General features: G+C 39.6%; 1 protein-coding gene across 2 annotated transcripts in view; it reads left to right on the forward strand.

Annotated features, from left to right (window-relative positions):
- LOC135487427 (uncharacterized) overlaps positions 1-10,333 on the forward strand; it is a 32,564-nt gene extending 22,231 nt beyond the window's left edge. The window contains exons 19-29 of one of the 2 annotated variants that reach the window (XM_064771065.1): positions 84-277; positions 1,240-1,333; positions 1,752-1,887; positions 2,617-2,798; positions 3,231-3,395; positions 3,742-3,884; positions 4,802-4,950; positions 5,202-5,296; positions 5,421-5,499; positions 6,172-6,183; positions 7,089-10,333. In XM_064771065.1, the coding sequence (XP_064627135.1) occupies positions 84-277; positions 1,240-1,333; positions 1,752-1,887; positions 2,617-2,798; positions 3,231-3,395; positions 3,742-3,884; positions 4,802-4,950; positions 5,202-5,296; positions 5,421-5,499; positions 6,172-6,183; positions 7,089-7,156 (1,317 nt within the window). In that variant the 3' untranslated portion in view covers positions 7,157-10,333. The remainder of the gene's footprint in view (positions 1-83; positions 278-1,239; positions 1,334-1,751; positions 1,888-2,616; positions 2,799-3,230; positions 3,396-3,741; positions 3,885-4,801; positions 4,951-5,201; positions 5,297-5,420; positions 5,500-6,171; positions 6,184-7,088) is intronic. The other variant, XM_064771067.1, reaches the window with a different exon arrangement.
- Positions 10,334-10,342: the final 9 nt, after the last annotated feature.

Here is a 10,342-nt window from a genome sequence, read left to right on the forward strand (position 1 = left end):
AGGAGACACAATAAGTATTGCAAATGGCTGAAATTGCCTTATACATGCCTCTTTTCATAGGTTTTCCATAATTATCCTTTCAGACTGGTGGAAAGTGGACGGCAGCAAACGTTGCAAGTATGGGCAATCTTGCCTGTCACATACCGAAGGCTGATGTTGAAGCGATGGCAGTGGCCGAGTTCAAAATGGCCATTGCAACTTTCAGCGCCTGTGAATTCATGGCAGCTCCAACGAAGGAAGCATTTATTGCAATGGTTAAGAATAAAGACGTATACGGGTAAGAAAATAAAAACTAGTTTTACACAATCATCTCATACATGTAAAATGTATATACTTCTCATATAATTTATATGAGGACTTGTAATTTTCTTTCCATATCTCAGCAAGGCGCCGATTTATTCTCCTTGGCATGTCGTATCTTAGACCTTCCGGGAGTTTCGGTAGGCAAAAAAGAAAAGGCCAGGGCATAACATATATTATTTGACCATGCAGGGTTTGTTCAAACGCTAAGAAAAGATTTGTTGTTGAATGCTCCGGATGCGATACGACACCATAAATACAAGGAATCATTCAACAAGTTGCCTTCATATCCTCATAAACATTTACCATAACCAAACCTGATTTAATATTACAATATTTCTAGGAAGTGACTACTTGGCAAGCCCGGCTTACCAAACAGCGACTTTTTCTTGTCCTGAATGGAGAGCCGAACTCATTAATATTAAAGCAAAGTCTCCAGCTCGCCAAACAGGGTAGATTTTTTACCTGTTTGGCAAGCCCGGCTTGCCGAACAGGGTGGCTTTTTAGTGCTGTTTGGCAAGCGGCTCTCCAAGCAGGACAAAAAAAGATGCCTGTTCGGCGAGCGTCTTGCCAAATAGACCCGGCCATATTTCTAATAACAAAATAAGTTATTGATAATCATTATAAGTAATATACAATATACATACGGCCAATAATTCCGAAGAGTGGTGTGCCGCATTTGACTCAGTGTCTCGACGAATTTCGTTACGACCTTAAGGCTGGGGTGGGGTCGATGTCTGTGGTTACACAGTGTAAGCCATAGTCTAAATAACTTCAGATTATCATTATATTTTTGGTCATTTTGGACGGAATGTATGGTATTGAGCGTGAATTATCCAAGAACGTCACTTTTATTGCTTCGTAGCTTATGCAAGCCAAGAGGCAAGAGGAGATTTATTTCAGTAACATGCAAGTACAGTTTGTTAACCTCACTTTCAGTAGTGACCCTGCAAGATGGACAATAATGCAGGTTGCAACATTAGGTCAATCCTTGAAGTTCTTTCCACAGGCGGACTTGGATAAAATAAAAAAGGTAGGATTATTTTGTGTAATGTTGGTGGCATGTAGACTGTCGCCCTTGGTCGAAGCAGCTGTATTTGAATCAAAATAACCTATTTCCTTTGACGAAAGTTATGATTGGATTGGTTAGCTATCATCTTATACCAGGCTTTTCAATACACCCAACTCGTTTTTCTCGTATAAGTTGTTGGAGTAAAAAAGCTTAAATCTCAGGCCGGTTAGTTTGCCAGAAGAAGGACCCACCTTAAATTAAAAATGGTAAAAGAAACCCTCAGTTAAGCTGCGAAAGCAAGATTGAGCTGTGGGTTACCATTTTGACCCTGCACCTAATGGAAACTAGTGTACCGCTACTGACCATATACTCGCAATTTGAGGCCTAGCCTCAGTAGTATTATCTGTACCGTTTCTAACGAGTTTTTCCTTGTCAACAGGATGTTTATAAGGACTTAAATTTATTAGAGGAAAACGACGACTGCATTAAGGCAAAGTATGGCAAGGAGGAAAAAGGATACGAGGTCCTCGTGAAGGCAATGCATAAAGTTCTTACTGCAGTATCCACTGGTACAGGTGAGCGGGATTAAATGGTCCGTTGGCGATTGACGGCCTTCAGTATACTTGGAATTACGCTGCAATTTATCAAACTGAGGGTTCTGCACTGTCATTACAAAAACCCTTGGTATCAAACGGAAAACTAGGTGTAAGGATGTCTTCTCAAAAAGATATTTGTGGAAATCCATTCTTTTTGGCCACTTCGTTAATTACAGCGTTGGGTATGAAGGAGGGTGACAGTATTAATATTGGAAGTGACTACTTGGCAAGCCCGTCTTACCAAACAGCGACTTTTTCTTGTCCTGAATGGAGAGCCGAACTCATTAATATTAAAGTAAAGTCTCCAGCTCGCCAAACAGGGTACATTTTTTACCTGTTTGGCAAGCCCGACTGACCGAACAGGGTGGCTTTTTAGTGCTGTTTGGCAAGCGGCTCTCCAAACAGGACAAAAAAAGATGACTGTTCGGCGAGCGGCTTGCCAAATAGTCCCGGCCATTAATATTATAACAAAAATATCAGTATCATATCAATCAATAAACCGCCTTATAGTGACGTCGAGTTCGTGGTTTAGATTGAAACTATACGGCTCATTAAAAGACTTCTCGACAGGAGTTGAAAACAGCCATTCATAGCAATCATTCAACAAAACTAAATCAACCTAAACTGCCCATTACCGCCGTCAAATTACCCGATAATACACTGTAAGTGCAGCTACTTTTTGTAATAAAATGGCGTGCCTCTTTTCAGCTACCTTAACCTACGATGAGCTGAATCCAAGGCCAGATAGTTACATGAAGTTGCTAACGGTTGACCAGATCAAGGCTATACCTGGTGAAGATTTTAAGGCACTTTACAGACGATTTGCTTCCATAAACGAATGGTCGAAGGATCAGCAGAAGGAATTGCTTACGCAGATCAAATCTGCCAAGGTTGGTGTTAAAACCCTTTTTTGAGGTTTTTTTCAGCCAACCACAGTAGTAGATTTTCAGGATAATAAAAAACCGAAATGTTTCTGACCTTGTGAATACTTAGTAACCTGGAAGAGTTTTTGATTTCCCTGGAAAACCTCTAGGAGGTGTTGGCATGAGAAAGTTACGAACGTCCTCAATTTGGACATGTGCATGTAGTTGCTGTAGTACAATACACAATTTTTCACATTATGCATACTCTAAAACCCATCCAAACAACCTGTGAATATACTGCATTCACTGGGAATCCCAATTTCGTGCTTTTTAGTCCATTTTACTGCATTTTAGCAAAAATATAGCGAGCCGTTACTGCGTTGTAACGTTGCCTCACGTGGCATACTTTGTACAATTTTGACAAAACTGCATATACCAGGTTCTTACGTCTACTTTCAGGTGGCCAATCAGGACAAAATATGTAAATTTACCGCAGCTGAACTCATCAATACTGGTAACCTGGTTACTCTCATGACTGTCGAAGATATCAAGTGTTTCGACTTTAAGACTGCCAGCGATAAGGCAACGCCTTTGAGCTCTCTTGTAGGTTGGACAGAAGACCAGGTCAGTTTTTACACATGGCCGAATACTATTTCTGATAGGATACTCGTGCAATTTTTTCCTTTTAGCAAGAGCTTTGAGAATGTTGTGCATTGTAAAGCACTGTAGAACTTGCATTTATTTATTTTTTAAGAGACTCGTTCCATCCGTTACCTTTGTGCTAATTAGATAAAGAGAGGGCTCGATAAACTGTAGCACAGTTGTGTGGAAATAAGCATCCCCATCATTAATTTTACGATGTGCAAATGTACAATGCACAAAGTAAATTGCAGATTTCGGCATATTTTTACATTATGACTTCCTCAAATATTTAGATTGGTGATGTTTTATATTTTGTTCTGATTTACAGTACAAGGAATTAGCTGCATATTATAAGGCAAACACGTCATTGACCGTCAAATCAATGGACGAGACTAAAATCATGTACCTCGGAAGCTTCATGTGTGGTTTGAATGACACAGACATCGGAACTGTCCCTGCAGGAACACTGAAGTAAGTCGGTTAGATATTATTATGGTTCCCGATCCAGTAAGATCGGGAACCATATTGTTTCTGGTCATGGTGTCTGTGTGTGTGCGTGTGCGCGGGTGTGTGTGTGTGTGTGTGTCCGTCCGTCACGCCTTCATATCTTATCTCTCTCAACAGCTACAGCTCTGGAAACATGTCGTACCCCCAGGTTTGTCAACCCTGCCAATAGAGTGGAACTTATCATAAGAGCATTAACTTTGCTTTGTTCATCAATTAGGCCTACCCATTTTGTCAGTTAAAATTCAGTTACTTAAAATTCAAAGCATTGATGATGAAATCAACACCAACTTTGCTGCCCTTATGGAAATCTTGTGTTCAAAACAAGCATATTCCTGGTTGCCAATGGACAAGTACTTTTAATTTCCCTTGGGCCCCCCCCCCCCCCCCCCCCTCAACACTACCACCACTGGTAAATCAAGGCCATCCAGATGCTATACCTAACAAACATAGTGGGACACACTGTAAAAACATGCTCTTGTTTTGTACTTCTCTCAGAATACAAGGACAACCGAAGCTGGTATTGTTGTTATTGAATATAACTACGTGGGAACCATATGACATTCACAATGTCTTCTTGTTCTATAGTCGATTTAATTACCCCTATTTGATATTGAGATAAACCACTGACCTCTAGTGGTTATGGAGTAAAGTTGAAGGAATGTCGCTCTAGCTGATGAGGGAAACAAAATGAGTGACTCATGGGCAAGCATTTGATTTTTTCATCATTCCACATCATAACAAAGCTGCAACAACAAGCGCGCATCTGGAAGAACGGCGAATTTGTTTTCGTTTTAGTGTTTCCTGTACAAGATATGGTGCCCAGGGCTCTCTGAGCAATAATCAAACAATTCTACAATGATTTTGTTATTCACTTTTATCAGGAAATCAATGTCAATGGTGGTAGATCTTTATGTCAATTGCAACCACACCAAACTTGTTGCCTTATTGAAAGTCGCACAACAGAAGGAAGCGTATGGCCCCATCGCAAAGTGGACATCCACCATCGTAGCCGAAGTTGGAGTTATCATAGGTAAGTGCCTGTGTTTTCTTAGCAGTTGTCACGATCATGGACGATCACGGTCTCCAACAATATACCTTATTCCGTCACCATACAATGTTGATGCACACTTTTTCTATTGGAGACTTTAAGACCGCTGGTGTGACAGTTTCGGATTTACACAATTGATAGTTTTCAAATGAAAACTCACTTTAAAAATTTTGAACGAACGACCTTCAACAGTCTGATTGCTTTCTTCACAATTCACATCTGTTTCTTTTTAGCTGGAGTCAACAAAACTGAGATTGCTGCCCTTGACACTCTCATTGCTGATGTTCCTGTTGACATCCTGGAGAAAATTGACTCCGAGACCATTAAGGTATGGACATGTAAATACGTTGAACACGCACTTAAGTATTATCGAGTTCTTTTCTCGCAATTAAAATATTCTTTAGAAATCTATTCGAGATGGTCATAGAAAAGCTATGTTTTGTCGCTTTCAGTACATGACCGACGCTGCCAAAAAGAAGCTTCCTGCGGATGTCCGAAAGGAGTTAAAGGTTGATGACAAGAAGGCTTCAGGTGGGTACCAAAAGAGCACGTAGAAGATTATTGCTATGAAAGCCAGGCATTTCTTTTCGTGAATTGTCCGCTTGCTCGGAGAAGCAAGTTATCTTTTGGTTTATCACAGGAACGCCGCTAACTTATGGACCCGAATCGGCGTTAAATATAAGTGGAGGTGTTTTTGACAGACAAAGCTTCCAAATCGCCAATTTCCTATTGTTAATTCGCTCTCTAATATCAAAGGTGGGTGATGGACTTATTAGGGGTAAGATGAATTGGGATCCTTCACGGCGATTTGTGCTTGTGGCTGCTATGTGAGTTGTGGTCGTTATCAAAGTAGCCGCTGCAGGTCCAGCGGAATGTATTGGGTCAGCAGCACTCCTTCAGATATGATGATTCGACCAAGAGCAGGCCCGGTCGACTGGTGGTGACCATGAACACTAAGGACTGACTACGCCCCATCGCCGCGCCGGCCAAAAGAAAATAAACAAAACAAAATAACATGCTGGATTGCCTGCACTAGTGCCAATTGATCTGATGATTTACACGTATAAGTTTTTAGATGTCGATGAAAGAAACGAAAAAGTCACGAATAGGGTGACATGGACATATGGTTTTTGTCAAATTCACAGTTCAGTGCACAGAAATACTGCTATACGTTTGCCAATATATTTTCTTCCATTGTTACAGATACAAGCTCGGGTAATTTCACTTCCTTCTTGATAACCAGTATTCCCACTTGACTAAGTAGATTAGATTCATGCTAACATGCACACCGCATTAACAAATTTGAAATTGTTTATTTGATTTTCCAATGTTTTTTGAACTGTCGCCGATCGTAAAATTCAAATTTTGCTAATCTATCGTTAATTTTCCTACATTTCTGGTTGTTACATGTAAATCGCCGTAGTTAGTTAATTTGCTCTTATGGACACCCCTCCTTCGGCCCTCTTATTCTTAACCAATGACACGTTGGTTCCTATGATTACTTCGAAATCACCACACATGCCATGGTCATGACGTCATGACCATCGGAATACTGTCCATCCCGCGGCAAAGCGTATTAATATTTAAAATACGATATTGTGCTGAATATTCAAAAACGATGTTGGATCGATGAAACGAGAGCATTGTACATTATGGTATATAGCGCTCGCCCTGGGGCTCATTACTATAAAGGCCGTGTCTATTTGGCAAGCCGCTCGCCGAACAGGCATCTTTTTTTGTCCTGTTTGGAGAGCCGCTTGCCGAACAGCACTAAAAAGCCACCCTGTTCGGCCAGCCGGGCTTGCCAAACAGGTAAAAAATCTACCCTGTTTGGCGGGCTGGAGACTTTACTTTAATATTAATGAGTTCGGCTCTCCATTCAGGACAAGAAAAAGTCGCTGTTTGGTTAGGCGGGCTTGCCAAATAGTCACTTCCTACTATAAAATGGGTCAGTCGAACCTAAACTGGAGCCTTTTGATGAGCTGCTATGACTGTGAGCAAATCCCGCAAGTCGATACATACGCCGAGCAAAAACTCCAATTTATTCTAGAACACTTCGAAAGATTTTGCATGATTCCATGTGTAAAAATTATAAAGCATCTCGTATTTTTTATTTTCAGCCGCAATACCGGTTTTCAATGGGATGTTTTTGCTGTTGACAATACTGGTTACCGCCCAGCTCTACTAGAGGACCCAAACACACCAAAGACAACTTAAAAGCTGCCAGTAGAGACTAAAAAACGAGCCAATGTGGCAGTTGTATGTTCATTTCATGACTTAAAGGCGGAGGTCAGGATGTTTCAAACCTATTTCAATTAGTCAGTTATGAGGAGAACAGCGCTTCGGGCAGGGCAACCTGGAAAGGCGCTATACAAATATATAATTGTAATGTATTGTATTGTATAGGATGCATTATATGTAAATTTGACGGCTTCAAGCCATGAGTATAGAAAATGTAAATTAAAAAACATGCTTAATTTAGCCTTTGCCAACCTAAAACGACGCCTTTAAGCCATGAGCATAATAAAACTGCAAGTTTCCATGGCCATATAATGTATGTAGATGTCACCTTGACTTGTCAAACAATAGATATCGTACCATTTTAATAACCTTCTTAGAATTAACGTGCGCATCTTGAAATTAATAGTACGTACAGGTTACACACCGGAAACGATGCAGTAACTCGTCCATGAAAGACTATATGTATATATAAACATACATTGTACATTACAGTTTAACTGAAAATATTTCAAACTTGTGAAGTCGTCTTGATAAGTTTAATCCACTCACTATATTTCAATATCTTCGTGATAATTCCGGCAAACAAACTCATAGTCAAGATGTCAAATTCTAGGTTGGAGCCAAAAGAGTTTCGACTACTGTTCAATCGCTTTTTATAGTGATAAATGTTGCTGAACGGAAGTGTTCCTCGGTTGCATGCAAGCATGTCAGGGTGTTAAACACCTTTTCTCAAGTTCGCCTGTTTTATAGACACCGTCCAAACATCGAAACATTCCATGAGACTCCGTCGCTAAACCAACGTCTGTACCATGTATCGGGTATGTTTACTTTTCAAACCCGTCCATCATGAAGAGCCATCTCTGAATTCGTCTATATTGTTATTTTTCAAGTCGATAATGTAAGTTTTGAATCGGAAACAGATGCCAGTGCCACCTGCCACGTTCCATCCATTCATTAAAAATATCACGGTCCGTGATTTAATCGTTGTTAAAAACTATTGACCACATAATTTGTATATACTATACATGCTGTTAAAAAATACTTTTACTTTTAAAATCTTTATAACTTTTTTTAAACAATGACACGGGGACACACCTTTGGATATGGAAAATAGAGGCCTTGAGAATTTTGTTAGAAAAACGCCTGCATGAAACGGTCCTATAATTATTACGTAACAAGCCATCCAATTTACCTGTCATTTTATTCAAGCAGGGCAGGATTTTCAGTAAACAACAATTGGACAGTGCCATGCAATATAAAGGGAAGATATTGCATATGTCGCCCATCACCCAAAAGTCTTGCAATACGGCAAAGGACGTAATCTCTATGGTATTCACATTGACAAGATGCCATATTCTGCTGAGCAACGCATTTTTGTAGTGATTTCATTTTTTTCAAATAACAGGAATCTAATTTCAACACTGAGAGCATTTTCTAGAGAATATGGGGTACCTAATCGCATTTCAAGCCAACTAGTCCGGAATTATGTCAACAAATTCCGTACGGAACAGCGCCAAATTCTGGGAAGAGCTGAACTCCGTCTAGAATGCGACGTTGCAGTGCATTCAGAGGTCGACGGTGGAAAGCTTTTGAGTTGAAAATCTGCTGTTTCAGAAATCTTTTTCAGAGGTCAATTGCGTAACAACCACATATCACAACAATACACATCATATCCCAACAAATTCTCTAAGCCTCTACTTATCTGAAGTTGCTTTCTGCATACAATAATTAACAAAAAAGTTATTAAGATTTCAAAAAGTAAAAATATTTTTTAACACCCTGTAATACGTCCATTACCATCCTGAGGAATGCAGGGGTAATTGTTCGCTTCTCTGGCTCTTAACCTCTGTTTTCTCAGGATGGTCCATTAATGGGAACTGTTACATCTTTTATAGAAATAATTTTGATTCCTAATAAATATATCTTGCAAAAACCAAATGTCCAGTATAAATGATATTACGTGATACCATTCGTTTTTTTCGAGATTGTCAAAATAGCTTTGTTCCGTCTCTAAGGTGATCATAAAGTACTAATTGTATACGTAATCATAAGCAGCAGTTGTTGTAGTTTCGGTGTGTATTTAAAGATGAAGTTAGAACCGTCCACCAAAATTCCTTTATCTGGCCATTATGTATACAATGATATTTAGATGTGAAGTTGTGTAAATGTGAAACTATTACTAACTTTTATAGTAACTTCTTTGAACAAAACTTCAATGCATGATTTAACTGCCACGGGGAAAGAAGCACGTGTGTATGACGTCATCAGTTGATGAGGAGAGTTGGTCATCGCCATCTTCATTTCGTCATTGCTTGGTGCATGGAAAATATGTGCTTCGGTATGATCTGTCGGGCGAGTTTTGATTGCACTTTCGTTGTAAACTGTATCGAAACTTAGGATTTCGCTCTTTTAGCATTATATTTCGCTTCCAAATAATATCAATATTGTGCTGCTCTCAGCCATTTGCTTTATCGCTCATTGACCTTTTCCCTTGCCCCTTACCATGGTTGGTACCAGGCTCCCAAAAAGCTAGATGCACATTACCGACGCCCACCGACGAAGGCTTGCAACCATGAATTTTTTTGGTCACTCACGACCCAGCAAGGCCAAGTGTGTGTGAAAGTCCCGTCCGGACGTAAATGTATCGGCTCTTGAGAGGCAATATCACCATATCTGAGTATTTGCGTCTGGATAAAAATATATTCAAGTCGTTTCGTTTGTATGTTACATTCTGTCAGTGTTTTCTTCAATGCCATATAATTATACCGTAAATGTCCTGTTAAAAGGTGGCCTTTAATTTTGTCAAGAGAGAAAATTGTCACATTTTATAACTTTACCTTTGAACTGCAAAAAGCATTTCTTTAGAGTGGTGCCTCTAAATAATAGGGCAACTGTTGCATAGTCTTATGACAGCTGTATTTTAAGGGGCATGATTTTTACGTATTGATTTGTCCAAAGAACATCCGTTTGATCAAGATTCATGAAAGAAAACGTAAAGTAACGTCCGCGAATTTTGATGAATACTGAATTAGGATACGAGGGAACTCTTCGATGTACATGCTATTCCATGTTTTATGTAACTTTCATGCTTCGCTGTCCTACAAAATAAAAAGTCTCTTTAAAATCGCTTTTA

Source organism: Lineus longissimus, chromosome 5 (assembly GCF_910592395.1).
Source record: "Lineus longissimus chromosome 5, tnLinLong1.2, whole genome shotgun sequence".
Classification (NCBI taxonomy): Eukaryota; Metazoa; Nemertea; class Pilidiophora; order Heteronemertea; family Lineidae; genus Lineus; species Lineus longissimus.